At 38.7% G+C, this 22883-nt stretch overlaps 1 protein-coding gene across 10 annotated transcripts in view; it reads left to right on the forward strand.

Annotated features, from left to right (window-relative positions):
- The first annotated feature begins 2667 nt into the window (after nt 1-2667).
- Nucleotides 2668-22883, forward strand: part of ebf3a (EBF transcription factor 3a) — a 130938-nt gene continuing 110722 nt past the window's right edge. For 2 of the 10 annotated variants that reach the window (XM_055646677.1, XM_055646682.1), the window contains exons 1-6: nt 10975-11713; nt 11991-12147; nt 12501-12564; nt 13431-13486; nt 16005-16078; nt 17733-17801. In XM_055646677.1, the coding sequence (XP_055502652.1) occupies nt 11580-11713; nt 11991-12147; nt 12501-12564; nt 13431-13486; nt 16005-16078; nt 17733-17801 (554 nt within the window). In that variant the 5' untranslated portion in view covers nt 10975-11579. Of the gene's footprint in view, nt 2802-9815; nt 9973-10953; nt 11714-11990; nt 12148-12500; nt 12565-13430; nt 13487-16004; nt 16079-17732; nt 17802-22883 lie in introns of those variants that run through there. The other 8 variants (XM_055646674.1, XM_055646675.1, XM_055646680.1 and 5 more) reach the window with 8 other exon arrangements.

A 22883-nucleotide genomic window follows, 5' to 3' on the forward strand; every position in this document is an offset into this window, starting at 1 on the left:
AATGTGAAGGAAGCTAAGTATTCTGACACTCTCCCTGCACCAGAAATTACTTAATAAATGACAAAAAAATGTACGTCCATTTTTTAAGAAAGTATAAAGTTTTGATCCAGAGTAACAAATTGTGAATCACGACTAATGAATGATTTTTGGTGTAATCACCCTACATTTGCATATTTCCCATTGTCAATTGAGACTATGGTAACAAAGTACAAAATATCTGTAATGCTCAAACACTCAGGATTCAGCTTTATTGCTGTATTTAGCTTGCATTAATAATAACTGCATAATGTGATAATGAATACAATAGTGCACCAAAATCAGAACAATAAGATTAAATTAGCCTATTAAATGCAATATAAAATTTTGTATGGATGTTTATATTTTCTGATACTAATTCTAATTTCAACATTTATTAAAATTAGTATTATACATGCTAAAGGGAAATGTGTTCCAATCGTATGCAAAAAACTATTATTTTCAAAGCTAATAATGAAAGTTGAATTCATTTACTTGACTGAAAGAATATCAAACACCATTATTTTAATGGCATTTAAATGGACAATGTGGTGGGTTACATTATTAGTTAACAATAGAGCATTAATGGCAAAGCATCCAACACTTTTCTTAAAATGTGTGCTTATATATTTGTAAGGCTATGTTGTGGTAGACTATTACTTTTTACGCATTATGGTAAAAATAAATATTCCAGATTATTTTTATCAATGTTGCTGAGAGCTATGATTTAGTCCAGTTGAATAATCAGAGCAAAAGGGCATAATTACCATGCATTAATGCTCACTTGAAGCAATTGTGTTCCTTTACAATATACTCTACTTTCAAAACACTTGTGACATTCGCAAGTTACAGTCACACATACAACGACTTGCAGAATATAACATAATTCTCCAGGCATCATTCACCACATTGCTGATACGCTCCAAACAAGCAAAAAGTTTAAAAAGTACATTTTTAAATTGTGGTAAGTGTCATGTAACATATATTTTAACATAATATGTACATCTTAAACTGAATTGTAAGTTCCTTGCTTTGCATTTTGCCTGTACTCTGGAATTCTGACATTTCAACCAAATAGATTAACACAAGAACTGGAGAGAAGATACTCAACTTACTTTAAAAAATAATAATTTTATAAATATTGCAAAATGCAATATTGTTTTAGAAATCATTTAAGGAAAAGATATTGCAGACACTATTTCTGATTACCATTAATTTAATGACTATATTGTGTGACCTCTGGGGAGCAAAAACATTGCTGTTTAAAAAATACTTGATTGCAGAATTCCAACATTGGATTTAAGGTTTACGTTCCCATGGAAACGGAACACAGACTGCTGGTGAATGAATGTCCCATGCCTCTCAGACTGTTGAATGTCTTCTGACATCATAAAATCAGCTTCCTAATTAGCTATAAGTGGCATAATGATCTGGAAACATAATAGGTACCAAAGTGTGAGTTAAATAGTATTGCCGTATCTCAAAGTTCAGACCATGTTTATGGTCTACTTGAACTTTCCCCTTAATGGTTTTTGACATAATCGGAACACCTTAATTAGCTGCCAGCTCACTCAAAAGTAACCCTTTTCATGTAATTATATTGTTAAATACATGCACACCCCATAATGCTGATGCCAAGGCTGTTTAATTTTGTGTAAAGCCTTATTTTTTTATCATTTTTTTTACACATTCTGAACAGACATTGACATTTTTATTTAATTTATTTCACTAAAACAAACAGAAACAGAGTTTACAGGTAGCCGACCTTTCAATGTCTGACCATAACTTGTATTCTCAAAATTATTTCTTGTAGTTTTAAAAGCAATTTATAGTTTTTTTTGTTTAGGTTTCTCCTAAAGGTTCAACAATTTTGATACAATTGGATGAAAATTATGATGTGCAGAGGATGGATGGGTCGCCAGCGTAAATTATTCCAAAGAATGAAAGGTAAATGCAAATGATGTGTGGTCACCATTATGGACCTTTTGAATTGTTCCTGCTTCATGCCTTTAACTCTGTGGCAAGGCTTGCTCCACACCCTGTTCGCATTCACTTGAATGACAGACATGTGTGTGAGTGCTGGGAAGTTTTGTAAGGTTGCTTGTTGCTGTCCCCTGTGGAACGACTGCCACATTTGAACTGAACTCCAGGGTCACCTGGTACGTGCCCTTTCACACCGTGACCCGCTTTCCAATAGTTCACTGAGCAAGGGAATTGAACACTGTTGGGCAAAGACAGTTACTTCAGGAAGTCGCGCACAGCTTCAGTCAACGTTCGCTCAGATTCTGACACTTTTAAAACACTTAAATGTTTAACCTTCAACACTTGAGAAGTTGTCATAACATTTGCATTTATCCTGAGGGGTAGTGGGGGGGGGGGGGGGGGGGGGTAGGCTGTCCTTTAAAAAAAATATGGACCTCTGCCCTTGCTGGAGAAAGTGCACCCGCGGCTCAAGACTCAATGGAACCCCCTGCATGTCTGAAGTTCTTTGCTCGTAGTCGCTCACCCCTTTCCCCGATTACTTGAACACTGTCAAAGACAAAGCCACGAAGCACAAGCTACATCCCGCCTCCCCGGACTGCGCTTGCGTCTGTGCGGGGTTTGCACTGGCCAGGCGACCCCCAATTTGAGATATAGGCAGAAATTGCAAAGATTTTCCTTGTAAGTAAGTAAACTAGTCCAGGATCACGCTTTCACAGAACATAAATAAACACAACATGACGGGTAAATAGTTCCGACTTTGGCTTTAAAGGAAAATCTGTCTAGTGTCTAATTATCCATGAAAGGTAAGCGATGTTCTAGATTTCACACTACCTTGACATGCCATAACAGTCTCAGTTATAGGTTATAGTCAGATGCGCTCTCTTTATTTTGCATTTAAACATCCCTTTCGGTGTTATTTGGTACAATTCACATTTAGTTCGTAAGAACGTTACCAGCAGCTCATGAGGCGTTTTCAATGTTTCTCCAAAATAATTTGTTTGAACACGTCCATTAAATAATGAATTTACAGATTATTATACATTGATGCATGTTTGCATTTCATGGACATTTATTACAGATATGTGTTATGTATTTATAACGGATAATATTAATATACAATAAATTACATTTTGCAACTTTTTCGAATTTTTCATCCTTGTGTTTCTTAATTCTTAATTTTCATTCCTAATTTGAGGAAGGACATCCTTGCTATCAAGGGAGTGGACGTAGGTTCACGAGGTTAATCCCCGGGTTGGCGGGACTGTCATATGATGAAAGATTGGAAAGTCTGGGCTTGTATTCACTGGAATTCAGAAGGATGAGAGGGGTTCTTATAGGAACATAAAATTATAAAAGGACCGGACCAGCTAGATGCCGGAAAAATGTTTCTAATGTTGGGGGAGTCCAAAACCAGTGGCAACGGTCTAAGAATAAAGGGAAGGCCATTTAAAACTGAGATGAGAAAAAAACTTTTTCACCCAGAGAGTTGAAAATTTGTGGAATTCTCTGCCACAGAAGGCAGTAGAGGCCAATTCACTGGATGAATTTAAAAGAGAGTTAGATAGAGCTCTAGGGGCTAGCGGAATCAAGGGATATGGGGAGAAGGCGGGCACGGGTTACTGATTGTGGATGATCAGCCATAATCACAATGAATGGCGGTGCGGGCACGAAGGGCCAAATGTTCTACGTTCTATGTTTCTATGTGTTCTATTTATTAACAATTTGTTTACGTAAGTATTTGGATTACATTCATTATGCTGATTAAATGCATCCCAAACATCCCTTCGTTATTTGCACGGTGTGATAAACGACATCAACAGTTAAAAGTTTAAAACAAATCAATTTTATGTGAATGTAAATGCTGTCACTGATGGCAATTCTTCATTCGGTTTTAAGGTTGAAACTATATCCTCAATCATGTCCTGCAGCGTAAAAGGTAGAGTGTTTAAAGTATTATTATAATAGCCACGAATCAATTCTAAAAAGTAAACAACCACAAATTGATCGATCTGTCAGGAATATTGTTGATTTATTCAAGGTGCTAATTTCCTTGATAGTGCATTTAATGTCCAGTAGGTGAAGTTGAGTTCATCGAGCTCAAATCCAGATTGATGTTAAAATATAAAAAATAGCAACAAAAAACTCGAGCAAAAGCCATCTGAGCGACTAGTCACTTCAGCCCACCAGTCACTTCTGAGGTTAAGTCATTAACTTTGCAGTCTTCTCTCTTGCCATAATCAATAATCAGAAAGTGGCCACTCTTCATCCATTTGATTATATTGCGGAAGGTTTATGCTTCGTTAACACGTTCTTTGGGGGTGCGCTGTCTTCAGTATTCTTCATGAAACAAAATTGATCAACGCAAATGAACTATTGACTACCATTGCATTTTAGGAAAAGATATCCTTAGAAGATTATCAGAGCATTTTGTTTTAAATGTGAGATTTCAAAAAAATGAACGGTCTAGTTTAAGTTTTAAACTCTTTAAGTTGTTATCCTGCTTATATGCAAAGGTTCCTTTAGGTGGCGCACTGTCACCATGGTACGAGAGTTGAGATTTTTGATCGCTATCCAAAAGCGTTGCTAATATCTGTGATTGCAAGAAGTTAGCCTATCTCTTGTTATTCATTGATGCCATCTGCGTTAAAACGCTAACTCTAAATGTAGCGAGAAAACGTGCCCCCGTCAAAAGCAAAAATTAGCTGTAAAAATGCAGATTAAGCATGTTTGCCATTCATGGACCTATCGTGCAATTTCCTACAGCAAATATTGTTCCCCTTCTTCAAATTAATTTCACTAAGCCAATGTATTAGAATCAAACTTTGTCCTAACTCATAGTATTCATTCCTTCCAAATTATGTGCAAGCAAACACATTCCAGGATGTAATACTGTATTTAACTTTGTCCCATGTTTTCTTCAAGTAAATTAACCTGCTGAATAATTTAGATCTAGTTCAAGGGTAATACCTTACTGGCAGTTTCAAGTGTGCGGGCGCATCTCTGGTAGTTTAACAAATTACTGTCAGTTAGAGGAGCATCTCATCCCTAACAACAAATTTGGAAATCTCGTTGACTAATCTTAATAGTGAGGAAGCCCGCAGTGTCTTATTTTATTTCCACTCCTTGCTTTATTGGGACAAACTGCATATTAATTGACTGGAAGCAATCTATGTTCTTGCATTGCCCCCCAGCTACGCTTTCGGCAGCCAAACCGCCCAGCTTTCTTTCTTCATTACGATCTGTTGAATAAATGCAAATTGCGGCGTGGCATTACAAAAAGTAAATTGGCAACAGCTTTCCAATCAATAGTTCTATTAGTATGAGAATATACCAAATTTTAATGGAAATTATTTTCCTATGCAGCGCCTATACTACAGGAGACACGCGATTAGAATACGTAGTCTGTTAAAATGAGGGGTTTGGATTTTATCTGCGAACATTTAAATTTTAGATACAATACCGTCAAGCGCAGCAGATTGAAAGTTTCGCTATTGGTTACGAGTGTATATAGTTCATTGTCTACGGTACCCGATTTTAAAAGATAGAGTTTTGAAATATATATTACGTATCGGCTATTTCAAAATAGTCACATTTGAATTCGTGTTTTTGCAATTGGAATGCAAAAGTCCAGTCCCCACAGCAGTGTTATACAGTTCTCCTCAATGAGTTGAACTGAAGCTACACTTCATCACTGACTGTCTTGCGCTAGGCATCACATCTGGATTGAACATATTAAATATGACATCAACGTCCGGGCACTTACAAAATAATATCAGAATTAATTAAAACGAAGTGTGTCTTATTAAAGGGCATTACAATATTTAAAATAACGCAATCGATCCTTCTTCATCCAAATTCCACCTCTGCTTTGCCTGAGACCGCGAAGCTTCAATTTGCACAATGCAGCGAACTTCCTGAGGTGGGGGACAAATTAAAGTTGGTACTTTGGGCTGATTTATTATTGAACCTTGCGAGATTTTAGTGAACCAATTTGTCTCTAGACCGGACGTTTCATTGACCCCCCATCCACCTAGATGCGCAATGTCTGAGACCCCGAATTGTCGGGATGGCTCTGAAATTTGCGCATTTCACTGATCAAGTTTGAGATATTTACCAGTATTTCCCGATATGTATAATTGTTGAAGTTTCTTGTCACTCAGGGATATGACAAAATGCGTTCAGGTATAACCTCGGAAGTAGCTGTAGCAGCAGCGCTCTCAGTTGTGAGAAGGTGCCCCGTTTACAAGAAGGACTTTTGCACGTTTTTTTCTGACTGTCGGGCACTATCTACGACTGATATTTCTCTCCCCGCTGCCATCCGCTTTGACATTTGCCCCACTCTTCATAGACTGACCACTTTTCTAAGACAGTGGCCGCGGGTTATTCACCTCACAAGCAGAAAGTGGTGAAAAAGTTGCATAGAGTGGACAAATCGACCTCTCGCGCGTTACTACATCATTGCCATTTATAAATTGCTACCCATGCCGTAGCGATCTCAATGATGAAACTCTGCAGCGCGTTCAGGGAACTATTTTGAGAGATGCAGTCGATTCGTGCATTTCTGTTCCCACAAAAACAAAAGTTGCCGATTTGGATATTAATTAATGCGCGGCGGAATTTTTTAAATAAAAGCTTTAAAGTTGCAGGCATTCAGAAGCGGGCACCTGAGAACGGGAGTGAGATGCGTCTGGTGGGCGCGTAAAGGTGCATGAGGGATATTCGGGGAAAGTTGGTAAGGAAATCTTAGTGTGAGCAGCGGGCTCCTTTCCACGTTCGCGATGTTGGCGAGCTCTTCATGGAGTCCAGATTGATCCCAAAGCCGAATCTCCGGCCCTCCCGAGGCGGCGCTATTTGTCAAATATGCACCTTACAGGTTGTAACGTGAAAACAGGGATTGAGACTTTCCGCTAAATCTCTGCAAGGCGCTTCATAGAATAGCCCTTTCGGTGGGGGAAATGCTCAAAATATCAACTCACCGTAGTTTCAATTGATCAAAGCCACAATATAATCAACATAATGCGTGGTTATATGTTAGTGCGGAGAACTCATTTATGATTCGTGCTATTTTTTTAAATGTAAGTTCTGTCATAACATCTATATGGACGCTGAACTGCATAAAGGGAACCTAACATTTTTAATCGATCAGTTAATATGTAGTTTTTATTATGGGTGCGCTGGAGGTTCCCGAATGACTGCTGTACGGTTTCTTCGAGAGAATAAAAAAATGATGCGGGCTTGCTATTTGTTTATTTCGCGTAAGTTGGAAAATATATTGCGGTCAATTAAAAGTGTCTAACTGGGATCGGGGCATGCAATAGACAATTGATGTGATACGCATTGAATGTATATTACATACTGCAGTAAAAGACTTCCCCTCCCGTTCTCACCTCGCGCCGTATCACTCCAGTTTATATTGTGGCCCTTTGTGTCATCTTCACAGCAAGTTTTAGGCACACCACGATTTTGTTACCTTTATTTGAAAACTGCCCTTATGTATGCGCTAAATGGCCCTGAGCGCCCGCGAGCGGAGGTGTAGTTGGTCTAAGTATTTTGTTTTAAAAGTCAGTTAGGAATATTTTTTTTCTTTAAAAAAAAGGAGGTGAGAGGAGGACTAGTAAACACCAACAATTAGCTCAGTTTTAATCATTTAGAAGACGTCTACTTTTTTTTATTGAGGGGTGGGGGGGAGGGGAGGGGGGATAACATCTAAAACCACTACATTATAAGTGAACAAAGGCTGTCGAGTGTCCAACACAAAACAACGTTTGTAAAACGGGGTTGAGGGTTAAAGCAAGAAGGCAAAGCGGGAGATTTGGTGAAAAGCAGTGTGCTCGCTTGGCGATTGTGATTTTGCAGTGTGCACTGGTATGATCGGCGAGGAGGGGACAGCTGGCGCGGGGGACATGGAACTCCCAGTGTCCATCTGACTGGCTTTGCCTTGACATCTGGGGGACCACTGGTGTGTGGCACGCGAATCGCTTGATGTCGCTATTTATATGCAAATTATGTGTATCATTCAACCCCTCACCGTAAATTTACAAAAGGAACACTTCACATAATACGGAGGATCGTTACTTCGGGAGGTCTTTGACTGGACCATGCAAATCCGATTCAATCCCGCAAGCTTCTGGCTCTCTTTGTCCAACAGTGGTTGCTAGCTAGCTCACTCCACAAACTAAGAACCCGACTGATTCCCCTAGTATTTCACCACACGCAACTGTACCCACTGCCCAGTGTGATTTAAAAAATATATATATAAACCAGATAATTCAAACAATATTTGACAACAAACAGCTCATAAAACTGTCTGGCTCATTGTCCTACTCCATTGTACTAAATTATTTAAATGTGTTCCGCGGGTTCACTTTTTTTTCCAGCAGAATACATCGTTCGACAGTCTCGCTTCATTTTGGATGGAGCTGCTTACTTGCAAAGAGGAAGGCGCGTGTGTAATTGTAGATGCTTTAAGGTGCTATTCGGGCGAATGTGCTGCTACTATTCCCCTGACCGGGAACAAAGGCTACCTGGAAAATTTTAAAGCGCTCTCAAAACACGGGAAAGTTATTTGTCTGAACGCCAAAGTCACTTTATATTGAAGAGATTAAGTTAGAGTCGCTTTTATGCGACCCTTCCCCTACAAGAAATGGCAGCGGTAAATTGTTGTGTCAATACGGAGTCGTCACATTTCCCCTCGATTAAATTTGGGTTGTTGCAAGCAGTTTGTCAAAATGGTAAATTTGGGGTGGGCGATAAAGGTTGTATTTTCCACGCTATCGTCTGGAGCAGTCGTCGGCCACACCAGATGAGAATAGAAAATGAGCGAAATATATTCAGCCCAAACCCTGTTGTGAGGAACAGCTGATTCCCCTATTCTGGCCAGATGGCTTCTGAACACAGATTTGCATTAATTTTCGCCTAATATCTTCAAAAAAAAATAGTGGTGCAGCTGCATTTGTTGTCCAATACGTTTTAAAACTCTTTGGCTGCAGCGCGGATGGAGCCTCTGTGACGGTTTTGCGGAACTTTCCAGGTTACGTTTTACAGTCAGCTTTAAAAGGATTTGGCTAAAACCCTATAATTTGGTAATCAGATTTAAATCGCCTCGGCGGGTGTAATCTGGTATGAGAACACTGTCATTGACTTGGTGCAAAACACGTTTATCAGATTTGAAGGAAATCACTTTAAATATATTTAAAATTAAATAAATGATTGATAAAAAATGTGTTCACTTCGACTCGCTGGTGTTAAAATTACCAATGTTATATTTATATTGCTGCACTCATTAATTACTAATGCATGTTTACTATAGCGGAGCTTTGCATACATGTACAAAACAAGTGACTCGCAGAATGAAAATGCGCTTAAACGTTTTACAGGTTTCAAACATCGCACTTAGATAGAAGAAAGGTTTACTTTCTGCAACTTATTTTTATTTTCGGTTGAGATGTAATAATTGTGTTAATAACACAGATGTACAAGATCGATACGACACTGATTCCTACAGCTCAGAATCTCTTTTTATTTATTATGCATATTGTTCCCTGCACGTTTTGATTTTAAAATACAGACTTAGGATTCTGTAGATCTATATGGCATCTTAATATGTGATGATTGCTTCTGAAGACTAATCTTATTACTTTCAATCGCCATAAAATATGATTTTATTATACTTACGTATTTAATTAGACGCCAGCAATGTAATGGATTTTGAAATCGGAATAGCAACAGCTTTGATAATTCACTTATCTGTCGCAATAGTCATTAACCCCCAACACCAGAAAATAGATTGCTCTAACACATCTCTTTCTCACCCTCAGCGGACTATTGAAATTCAAGTGTTATGGTGTCCCCAGATAACAGAATTCGGACTTCGATTTTCACCGATTAATTAAAATATTAGCGTACATACTGTGCCAATTGTCAAATAAAGGATGGCAGTGCTAATACGAACGAAGAGAAGGGGCTGATTATTGAGTAAGTGACTATCCCTGATTCTCTCCCACCAGCCAGGGTTCCTACCTTTAGTTACAAAAAAAGCAGAGGGCAGGCTCCGTCCCCAGGGTCCCCTCTTCTGGGCACTAGCTAATATCTCTGAAAGGCTAGTTTTAGTCAACAAAAATCTAGTTAGAAATACATGTGGATCTTCAGGAATTCCCGGTGATCGCATATCTTCATACCGTATCATCTAACTTCACATCGAGGTGTAGATTCACCGCCGTTATTGCAGCCCCTTATATTGTTAATATAAAATGCACCTCAGAATTTGGATATTGATTCAATGGACATACCGAGATCTTTAACCCATAATTGATTATGTGATCACATGGATAGGAAAAATGTTTGTAATACGCCACTTTACACACAACAAACTACATAAAGAAGACACGTCGTTTGATAAGAACGTGTGTTTTAAATAAACACTAAAGACACCCCTCTCAACACGGACATAAACATGCACATGCACACACTTACACGCATAGAGACACACAAAATTCAGGTTTGTAATTAATTTGTCAGGTAGCTTCAATGTAGGATTGTATTGATTTTCTGGCCATAGATTGCACTGTCCAGCAACCATTTGTAGTCAAGGCCAGTCAAGGCGCATTCTCCACGCGCTATTTTATAAGTTTAAGTGCAAACTTCATCCGCAAGTTCTCGCTATTGATCAGAGTGTGTTTCAAGTAACAATTTTTACCCTTTTAATTTCTGTTTGAAGACAAACAATTCGCATCCGCCGTGTGTATGTGTGTATATCTATATTTTTTTTCCTGAAGGATTCATTATGTTAATAATAATGTCTGCATTTGGATTTTATTGGATGTCAAATTTGGGTAGTAGAAAAAGAAGGGAAAATACAGAGGGAGCGAGAGAAAAAAAAGAGGGCAGCTGAAACAGCGGCTCTGGTTGTGGCTGTCAATGAGAAGCGTGGCGGAGTTGCGATTGGCTATGCTAATGCTACATCCATACATGGCCGTAATCTCCTCCCCGAAACGTCAGAATCTGTCAGCAGCCGTCCCGAGGGTTTAGAGTTTTGGCTCCCGGGAAAGGTTCCATTCCTAGGGGAAAGAGGGCTGAGTTTGTATGTTTCCATCCATTCTGTGAGACGCTAAAGGCCCTAATCAACCTCTCCTGTGTCCAGGAACACCTCTATGGTAATCATTTTTCGTTTATTTGTCTTTTGGAGCAGGAGAACCTTGTCAGAAGTGGTCGATTCAGCAGTGTCCTAAGCAGAATACCTTTGATGTTGTTAGCAGGATGACACCACACTGAGAGAGAGAACAACATCAACAAACAACATTTTTTTTACTCTTAAACCAAATTTCCCGCTAGTTGTACTTTCCTCCACAACGGATCACGATCCAACTAGCGCCGAACTACTGAAATTGTTTATGCCGTGCCAATTCAGGACAGCTTGAAGAGGAAGCAAGTCTGAACTCGGCTTTTCTCTCACTGATCATATAACGAGCAAAGTCATCTCTCATCTATTTTCCCCCCTCCGTTCGCCGTGGGAGAAAAACAATCTGACATCTCCTAGATACTAAAACCGTACAGGAGCTGGTTTTGCAGAAAAAATTGTTTTAATGTTTGGAATTCAGGAAAATATACCAAGAGGTGGGACGACCATGAAAGAGGAACCGCTAGGAAGTGGGATGAATCCGGTCCGATCATGGATGCACACAGCTGGGGTTGTGGATGCTAACACGGCAGCCCAGAGGTATGTATAATCAAATACTACCCTCCATCTGATTTTTTTTTAATGTTTCTCATATCGACCCAAAATCACCAAATCCCCTCAATACTCTATCAATTACCCCCTCTCCCTCTGCTCCCCTTCACTTTCCCTTTCATTACATCATATTACTGCTAGCGACAAATCAAGAAATCTCTAGTCTCCCAAATGTGATTCCCATCTCCCATGTTTTTCATCAGTTGGTCTCGGTCTCTAGTGCAGCTAATTCTCACCGATACACTGTGTTATTGTTTTCCCGCAGCGGCGTGGGTCTTGCTCGGGCACATTTTGAAAAGCAGCCGCCCTCAAACCTAAGAAAATCCAATTTTTTCCACTTCGTCTTGGCCCTTTACGACAGGCAGGGGCAGCCGGTCGAGATCGAGAGAACAGCTTATGTGGACTTTGTGGAGAAAGATAAAGTAAGTTGCTCACTGTAGGAATGATTTTCTCTTTAAGTGCACAATAACTAACAAGCCTAACGGTACTCAAGAGGCGCCCAAACCACGTGTAGTTCTGCTTGTTATAACAGCTCTCGGCTGCTAAGAAAAATAGCTGCCTGTTTATGACATTGTGTGTAAATATTATTTTATTACAAAAGCCTAAAAGCAAAATGTTTCCTATTGCTAGAATGCGGGGACGCCGCATACTTAACAAGCCAAAGAATGGCATAACAAGCTGTTAATTATAAGCACATATATTTAAAAAGACATGAAAAATAAACTATGGAATACATTGAATTATATAACTACTGATTTATAACGGTTGCTTTTAGGAGCCAAATAATGAAAAAACCAACAATGGAATACACTACAAACTTCAGTTACTCTACAGCAATGGTAAGTTGGACTACAGTGATCTAGAGGGTGTAGCGGTTTGATTTTTCTATTTTAATAGACTTTGGTTGTGAGGCATGTGGTGTAGATACAAGTCACTGTTTGTATAATTTTGAAGTTCAACCTGGCTAGCAATTAAGCTTAAAAATAAATTAAAAAGATTAGAATATCAATGTCGCTTCTGCTAGTTTATCGGACATTTGGGTTTGAAAGTGAACATGATGTTGTTCTCATCACTTGAAGTAGTGTCCTCGTGCCATTTCAATGTTGTTTTTTTTAATCTCATGACCTTTTGGCGTTATCTTAAGGGGCAGCATATTGTCCTATATTGTAACAATTAAACACAGGCAGTAAAATTGTTAGCCCTAAAAGATTTAGATAGTGCTTATGATTTCCACGATTGTCCATGTGCTCCAGATATGAGTATCATGAACAAAACATTAACTATATCCGTCACATTAGTTATCACCATTTGAGTGTAATGTGATACTTGTCCTAAAAGAAAATATACAAAGTATGGGACAAACATTGGCCCCGCGAAAGACCAGCGCTCCACGCTCCACATCACTGCAAATTACACATTTCAACTAAACATAAAATTTACAATAAATGTCAAAAAATCATGAATTTCCTGGGATACAGTTTATATTTCTCTGACGAATATTTTATTCGCGTTTTATCGCCTATCAGCTCGTTTTATTGCATTCATTACAAGGCCACCAGCTCCCACATTTTGCCAAATTAACAGTGCCCTTTAACAGAGCGATGTAAACTTGCCTTCCTGTGTTTGAATGACCTAGATCTTGAGACGGCCCATTCATAATTTCATTCTTTTTGTGCCGTTAAATTTGATACTACTTTATTTCTAGGGGTGCGAACAGAACAAGACCTCTACGTCAGGCTCATCGATTCTATGACCAAACAGGTGAGACAGTCGGGGGGAAAAAACTTTTCATATTTTACCCTGTAATCTTTCCGGACGCTTAACTCCTTTAACTTTAGAGCCTAACATTGCACACGATTTCACTTGCGTGTGGAGGAAAGCGACACTTTTTTGTTTGGCAAGTATTTTTAAATGTATTCGCCTGTCATGGAATCAAACACAATTGATTGTGTTTAGTTAAGTTTTACTATGCACGTGTGCCTCAAAAAAAAAATCCCGCGTTAAATTTGCACTTTTGTAAAGAAGGGCGTGATTTGGTTATTGTAGAGATGGGTGAACAGCAAGTTGGCGTCTCCATTTGTCTGCGGAGTTAAATGCGCTCAGGTGAAAAGTCAGCTTGTTCTCTCCTAGTTCCAATTCACCTCTCAGCCCATTCTCCATAATTCAGCTCCACTTTATTTTCTCCCTGCCCAGAAGCTGCAGCTTTGAGTGGGTGCGCCAGGGGTCACGAAACAGTCCATTTCCTGGGATCAGCTGTATTTCTTTATCATCTGTCTGTCATACATTGTAAATAACATAATTACAGGCGGTTGCTTATTAAATTATTTAGCCTGTCTTCTGCAACTTCAAAGATGATAAGTGCGGTTGATCAAAAGTGCTGCACAGTAATTAGCCACGGGAGTCGGCACGTTTACATTTCCAATGAAAGTCGCCAAACATTTCAGCATATCCCCCAATACACTCTGTTTTACATTGCATTGTAATGTAATTGTCGTAAAGGCATCATAAATAAATAAAGAACATCATTCAAGAAATTGCCCGAATGCCTACTCCTCCATCCGTTGAAAACCGTTATGTTTGCTTGTTTAGTTTTGCATTATTGGGGCAGAGATACTCGTTACGTGCCCTACATTCATCTCATGGAATCAGATGTCTTCCTCATCATTCAAATTTCCTAATTAAGTTTGTGGTCACGCAGTGATTTTGCGAGTTGGGAAAACAAGGGACAGTGTTAACAGTGCCCGCACAGATCCTACGATGACCCATAGATGTCTTGTTTTGGAATTAAAGACCTGAGTCTGCCACGGGATTGACACTGATCATGGGGACCTCAGTGCTATTTCCCACTTGCCACAGTTATTTCAATAGGTCAGAAACCTCCTTGCCGTTCCTCTGTGTTTTTTGAGAGGCGACAACATGACATTATTGCCATTTTATCTGAATGGTATACGTTTGCCGAGATCATCGTAGCCTAATTAGGAGGGTGTATTCCCTGCTTCTAAATACCTGGGTATGAAGGGACTGTTATTTTAAGAGATATCTACTCTCCGGGGCCACGCATCTTACTATTTTAATGATGCAAACGGCGCTTTGTAAAAACGTTAATCTCACTTGATTGATGGAAAACAGCAACGTAAGCGATCAAAGAATCAACGGCGCAGAACAACTAATTTACTGATTAGGATTTCTGCAGCAAAATGGAAAACAAGAGAAGCGCGGAACCAAAAAAAAAGCGCGCAGGAATGGGCGATTGGGAGGGTTGAACAATAACATTCCCAACTTAGTCATGTTTGATTTCAGTGACAACAATCAGAAAATAAGCATCTGGAGTGGGGAGGTGCAGCTCGTTACAATGCGAGCAAAGCGGATCTCGTTAGTTGAATAATAAGGGTAGAGACAGCTTGGAACTGGGATCCGATGCGCTTAGCTGAGTTGTAAAGGAGCGTGGTGCGTTTGTGCGCACTGCTCGCTGGAGAAGACTCGCTGAAAGGCGAGCTAGGAGAAGGCGAACACACCTAGAACTCCCACCATCTGGCTGCTGTTAGAACGAATGCTCAATAATTACTCAACCGTACCCACAGACTGTCTTTTTAGAGAAAAAAATCATTGTGTGTAATTGAAAAATAAATACCAGATTCACTCCACAGACGCAAATCGCACCAAAAAAAATAGCAGGATCTTTTTTATTTTGTGGGCCGTGGATGGGGGTAGGAGGGAAGGTGAAAGGACAAACTAAGACACAACATTGCTTTACTCCGAAACTTGGTTCGCCGCCTCACAAAATAAATCACGGCACCGTTACACTTCCCCAAACATGGATAGCTGTGGGGATTGGTGCCAGTCAAATGCAATATTTACCAATTAGCTTTTTTTTGCGGTGTTTTTTGTCCTATCTTCACCCCCCCTCATAAAATGCAGGATAAAAATTCAACATGACATGTAATTAATACCTGGGAATGACAAGCGCTCCCCACCTTGTTAAAGGAAAGGTTCTATGATCGAATCTAACGTGACCGGCAGAATCAGAGTTGCGGGCCGACAGAATTCTCACTTTGGGTTTTTTCCCCCCGTTTTTAATATCCTTTCTAAATATGTATAGATTGTCTTAATGCGCCACCTTGGGGGAAATCGTTTTAGGTGATCTGAAAACTAGTGTGTTCCTTTATTAAAAATGAGCAGCGTTTTTACGTCGCCAGGTAGAGCGATATTCAGTCATTGTTCACGTCAACTTTTCAATGTCAAAACGCTGATTGTTTTTTCTCTGGATAATTTGTTTTAGCCGATTATATACGAAGGCCAAGACAAAAACCCCGAAATGTGCAGAGTTCTACTGACACACGAAATTATGTGCAGGTAAGCCACATGTGGCGTACAAGGTGCTTTGGTCAGTTTGAAAAGTTGTGTCAGATTTATTCTCCGTTGCACAGTTTCAGTGCGCAAGGCACGGGAGGCAAAACTACCCACTAACGACGGAAACATTTTAACACATGTAAGTTTAACGTGGCACAGTATTTTGTTTTTGCGTGCCAGCAATTGAAATAAAACGCTGTTTGGTGCTAAATGCAGCAACCCCCACATCCCCACCCATAGAAATGGAAAGAGGCGCTTACGTTTTCAAACAAAACGTGAAAGTTATGTGAGATATGTCGTTATAACTCTTGGTAATTACTTAGGCCATGTACACGGGGAAGTTAAATCTGACACGTTGTTCACTGCGTCGGATTAATATGCTACTCCTGCAATTGCAATACACTTTTCAGAGAACAACCAAAAACAGGTCGTAGTTTATACACACTAGAACGGTTCTTCTATAGGAGTCACTGATCATTCAGTCATTTTACTGTTCTCTTCTTTACCAGCTTGAGCCACAGATAAACCATAATCTGTTATTGATATAAAAAAAAGAAACTCTTTGTACTTATTGAGCTCATGTATGTGAGAATTGATTTTGATACTGTCAGTTAACCTTTTCTCTAGAGCGGAGATGCATTGTTCATCCTGTGTTAGATAGCAGACACATAACTAGGATTTGTGTCAGAAGAGCAATTTCCCACCTGTTTTTTTTCCTCCCCCCTAACTGCCATAAGAGTTTCACACTGCAAGGGAAATAAAAAATGCATCATTGATTTTGTATGTATTGAATGTGAAAAATAGTTGGTTGTTAGAGCAGGGCTGTTCAGGAAGTGCAGCCAGAATTTCAGCCTACAGTAGCAGGTAACATACTCTAAGGGGCATACTATTCCTAGCTATTATGCTTATTGCTTAATGTCATTTCACTTAAAACACTGTAACCGTCCTAATACACAAAAGCAGAGTTTTCCCTATACTAGGTAATAAGTATAAATTACAACCAATAAAGTGAAATTTCTTTATTATCCACCACTGCATGTACCACAATTAACATAGAAGAGAGCACAGATGTGATTTAAGCTGTAAGTGGAAGACTGTAGACTTTCTTTAATCACTTTAGCTGTCAGATTTAAAAGGCTTTATATACTTTGCCTACCATATGGTGTTAATTTAGCCAATTTAGACATGTAACCATTATACAACTATGATTTTTAAAGATATAATCATGTATTATATTTGCCATATTCTAATTTCAATTACAATGCTGAAACATATATTTAATGAAGGATTTTTTTATTCAATAAAAAAAATCACGAAAGGGGGCATACAGACTGTTATGGTTCTAATTAATAAATGCCCCACAGTAATATTGGTTGGAGGTGGCATCTTGCATCTTCTCCAGAAATAACAGCTTGACAATTAGAGGTAAACAAAAGCGGAAGCTGTGAAAACCTATTCCCCAGCCTCCTGCCTCTTTCTTTTCTGAGATCAACGTAAAGACAGACACCACAACATGTTGTTTTGCAATCTTTTAACATTCCCATTATGGTGCTTGTTCACTGGCCATGATTATATCAAAGTTAATGTTGAGGAAGGGGAAAGGAAGAAAGATAATCATTATTTAAAACACACTTATGGTTATTTCCTTTACTTGCAGCCGGTGTTGTGACAAAAAAAGTTGCGGCAACAGAAATGAAACTCCCTCAGATCCTGTGATTATTGACAGGTATGAATGTATTAATATTTATTCTTTGATGCCCATTACCCTCAGTCTTGCTTTCAGTTCATTCTCTGTATTGTTCCATTTGTTGTCCTTTTGTGTTACCAAGCACAGGTGGGTTGACTTGGAAACCTGGTGGCTCACTCTGTGGGGATTCAGTAATTGCTTGTGAGTTGTCAAGGGAAGCAGTTTCATCTGCCACCATGCTCACTGTGAAGAGTATTTTATGCCTAGAGAGTTTTTGGCTTTAAATGTAGATATGCGCTCTAATCTGTTTCTTAGTAACTCCCAAGTATTTTGTGTTCCATTTAGTTGCCATTTGTTTAATAGTTACGAATTGGCCTCTTTTGTTTGAATGAAACATACCTTGCTGAAAGGCTTGTGACATTAAATTTGTATAACATAGCTGCAGTCACATGTTGAAAGTTACTGAAAAGTATAGGTATGATAGCTCAACTCTTTAGCAGATTTTGAACAAAGCTAGGGTTTCAGACGCTTTCATTACTGACGTATCTTCCGATCATGAACTTTGGTTTCAATGTCTGAAAATTAAACCAGGAAAGACCCTAAGTTAAGCCTGACAAAATATGCACCACCAGTGGAGAGCAGTGCCAATGTTTGATTAGCTGGAATAGCTGTTTGCTTAGTGGAGAATGTTAGCTATCTGACAGAGGGGACATCTTTCTTATTAGTAATCAAATAGGGCAGACTAGTTGTTGCCATCACTCTGGGATTGTGTCAGGCAATTGAAGGCAGGTTCAACAGTTTGAAGAACTTGGTGTTAAAAAATCAATACAATTATATTTGTCTTTAGTGTTTCTGTTCTAATGGACTCAAAGTAGAATTTCTACATATAGAGCGTAATTATAATACACTACAATTTTTACTTTATTAGGTGAATATTAAAAATAAATGCGCAACTTATTTTCTTATCGGCCTTCGTCATTGCTATTGTCTGACATAAGTTATAAAATGATTTTGCATTTATGACTCGGGTTATTATGCTATTTCATTAGAGTGGCTATTGAACATCTGTATTGAACTGATATTATGATGTAATTTAAAGACACATTAATATTGCACATTTATTGCGTTATCAATAGTGATGGCATTACTGTATAACCTGTGGTAAGATTTATGTGAAAAAACTGCTTTATAACAGAGAAAGATGAAATTGTGATTCTAAATCAACGGATTCAAATTTATGTAGTAAATGATACCAATATTAAATTACTTTATTCAGTTTAGAGGGATTTTCAGGGTATTTCCACTAATATAATTAGATCATTTTATTTGAAAATTTTTGTAAACATTGATGAGTATGTAAACTTCCCCCTTTTAACATCGTCATATATTTCTTCATGAAATAGTTATGTTTAGTTGGACTAACAAAACCACGGTAAAACATATTAATGTTTTAAGAATATGGATGTACAGTTTGTAGCATAACTTGTGCACATGCTGAAACTATGTTATGTATCAAAAAGTCTGCTTTGTTTTCTAAATTTGCCTGAAATATTTTAAATGGTTTTAAACGTAGGAATATCTAATGAACGTAATGTTGCGCCATCTGCCATGCACTGTTAGGAAAAATAATATACTTTCGCTAGACATGTGAAGCTTGGTTCCCATGTAGTAATCTAAGACACCAGAATGAATAGTTACATGGAAAGGTAGAAAAGTTAATATTCTTGACATGTACAGGAAAAGCATGAAAGTTAATGTGTAAACATCTCGACCTACATGGAGAAATGGCTCCAAGTCTTCACAGACATTAAAACAAAGTTGAAGTGAGAGAACCTGTATTTGCAGAGTTTTGTCCCCTGTTTTGTTGTATGGCTTAGAGTCCCCTGTTGAGCAATCTCATCACTTGGCTAGTTGGTTCTAAAAGGAATCACAGAGAGCACGCTCTACCAGTTCCTTTTTGCCCTCGGACACATTTAGCAGGTTCTGAACAGATAAGGCATACAGTATTTGTCCTTAGGATATGAACCAATAATTCAATCTTGAATTGAGATCTATGACCACACATTTGTTCCAGCTCAGGTCCAGGCAGTGTTCCGTAAATCAAAGCCATTGTCCATCGTTAGGTGGAAAAAAAAAGCAGCTTACTGCAAATAAACTGTTTGGAGGAAAATCTTTTGAGTTAACTGTATTCAGGGGAGCGGGGCTTTTGGGGAGGGAGAGATGGGGATGGGGAGGGGAGAAGAATGAACATTTACGCTCTGTTGTATTGCTGGGCAGGATGAGAATATCATTTTCATAGTAAAATAATGTTTTCTGGGAAAACAAAAAAAACACACAGATGTTTCTTATTAGGAACACCCATTGTCTGTATCACACAAAATCTAAAGAGATAAATCCTATTTCTCCGATACATTCTGATGGTCTTAAATGATTACAGGATACTGTGAATGCTGTTTAAATTAGAACATAATCTGTGCTAAAATAATTCTTCCGTGCTAGTGTAGCATGTTTTATTGCAAACTGCGGAAATTCCTGGAAAGGTACATCCTTTTCCTTCCCCGTGTGAGTTCAATGTAAATGGATGCAATGTCCAACTGTTGAAAATTGAAAAGACTGATTGTTGAGGAAGACAAGAGGAGGCAGGATTATATTACAATCACAACACAGCACAGCAACGCTCTAGTGAGAGCTGTGGTGGCTGTGCTGGGATACATTAAATGGGTTCACGATACATTACAGATAGCACACACAGCAGAATGTTCCCAGTGGCACCCGTGCAGTCAAATAGCAAGTTGGCATCTTTACTAGTAGTAACTGGCATCCCCTGTAGAGCTGGCATTTCTGTACAGTTCAGGAGACTTATCATTCCAAGTGTGTCCTATTTTCCTGTACAGCAGCCAGACATCTGTTTATCCCATTTTCTCTCTCTTGGAGCGATTGGAATGGCTTTAGTTTAGTGAAAAGTTTAGTCAGGTTTAACAGCTGTTACTGAATTTCAAGCCTGCTGGTTTCTAAAATATTTTCTGTGGCCTTTGGAGCTGTATGATTTTTAATGGTTCTGAAACAATGTGAATTCATGATTTTTTAAAAATTATTTTGCAATGGTCAATATCACTGAATGTGATTGGTGAGAAATACTCTTCTGGGCATGTCATTATACATGTGCGGGATCAAATGTTTTGGTTCAATAACAACCGTTACTTAAGACCTATTTTAAGTTTTTAAGTGATGGTAGCATAGTAGCCAAAGACTGATTTTCAGTTTTCTTAGTCAACATTGGTTCCTTTCACTTCCTGTCACAAAGGTCAAAGAAAGCTGACCTTTGCTGGCAGCTTCAGTTGTTGAATAATTCATGTGATTGACTTTTTGTCAGTGCACACAGTTGTGCTCAGGGACATTTTATTCATTTACCTCATTTAAAGCGCCTTTCTGCACCTGTTCAACTATTAATATCATGTAATTTGTGCCTAATGCCGATTTTGCTTAACATTCATTATATTTCTTATTAGCTATATTTCCAAACGATTATGTATGATTATTACTAGACCCTAGGAACAGTGATGGGTTATTCCCCAGACCTTTACATCGTCTTGTCAGGCTGTTTTCGGAAGCATTGAGAATAAACAGTTGACCAATCCCAGTGTTTTTGTTCCTAGTCCATATCCAACCAGCAGTTAAAACACTTTCCCTTATGGCTTTGGAAAAGCATGATTAAACCCTACACTGTTGAAGCTGTACAAATGCCAGCATTTATAAGGTCAACGGTTTTGTTAAAAATGCAATGTAAATTAGAATTTGTGGAAAGGGACATTAAACAAAATTTAATTCATTGTCTTCTTGAATGCCATTTATGTTTTGGCTGAGCCTGGGAATGACAAGCAGGATTTTCAAAATTTAATAATTTTAAATTAAACATTGTTTTGTTATCTAGCACCTAGTAGGCTACAGTGTTTGGACAATTAATGCAAAGCTGTGATTGTTGGTGGTTTCCACTGTATGTTTAGAGATTATATAGAACCCTTCTTTGAATGGCATGTTGTCATTACATCTGCATAATGTAATTAGAGCAACACACAGTTTGGTGTTAAGTTTTGCTCTTCATGTAATAGTGTACATTAGCGTGCCAATGCCAAAAGATAGGGCGGATATTTTCTCAGCTTTTTTTGCTTTGCGTCAATTTGATTTTCCATGCTGCACCTTGTACCAAATAGACTGCAAAGTCTTCCGCGTGTACACTTGTTTCTTTCTTCCACTGGTGTTTCTGCACAGATTTCAAGGATGCAGTAAATTTCAGATTAATGAGCATGGCAGTAGAGAATACATTTCAGGTCAGGAGAAAGTACAAGTGCAGTCTCCATACAAGTACACAGGTGTGAACATTTCTGCATTATTTATGGCCATCTCACATCTCTTGCGCTATTGAGGAAAAGCAAAACAATTTTGAGAAGTGCTGTGCTCATTCAGTCTTCAATACTAAATATAACCCAGTGACTAAAGTGGAAATGGAAGGAACAGAGACTGTGCCGGAGCTGTGTTGGGGTGGGGTGGGGATAAGGGCTATGGAGGGGGGGTAGGTTAGGGGACCACAGTAGGGAGGGGTGGAGACGAGGAGGAAGCCTCGGGAGAAGTCAACAATGTAAAATTAAAGGGGAATAAAGAGGATGCTTATATACAAAAAGATACTGAGAAAACACGTGGGAGAGAATGAGAGGAACAGTAAGGGAAAGGGAGACAAGCCAAGCTATCAAAACTATACAACATGAGGAACCTGATAAAAAACCATTCTGTGCTTCTGTTGCGGGCTTATCAGGTGAAAAGGAGAGATAGTGTCACAGCCTGTAATTTTGTTTGGAAGTCTTTGATAAATTGCGTTAGTTTATGGAAAAGTCTACCAAAATCAGAACACTGTTTTTCCAGTGTGAGAGAAATGGATGATTTTTATCAGCAAATGAACAAGATTTCTTTCCATAAACGTAAGTCAGAATAAACCATGAAAGTGGAAATGGAGCTGTTTGAACAAAGTTTTAATAACAAACTTTATTCAATCCCAAAACTCGCTCAGAGTGCTTGTTATGTAGCCAAAAATGACGTAATGGTACACATCATTTATTTCCACAAAAT

The sequence above is a fragment of the Leucoraja erinacea genome, chromosome 15 (assembly GCF_028641065.1).
Source record: "Leucoraja erinacea ecotype New England chromosome 15, Leri_hhj_1, whole genome shotgun sequence".
NCBI classification, from domain to species: Eukaryota; Metazoa; Chordata; class Chondrichthyes; order Rajiformes; family Rajidae; genus Leucoraja; species Leucoraja erinaceus.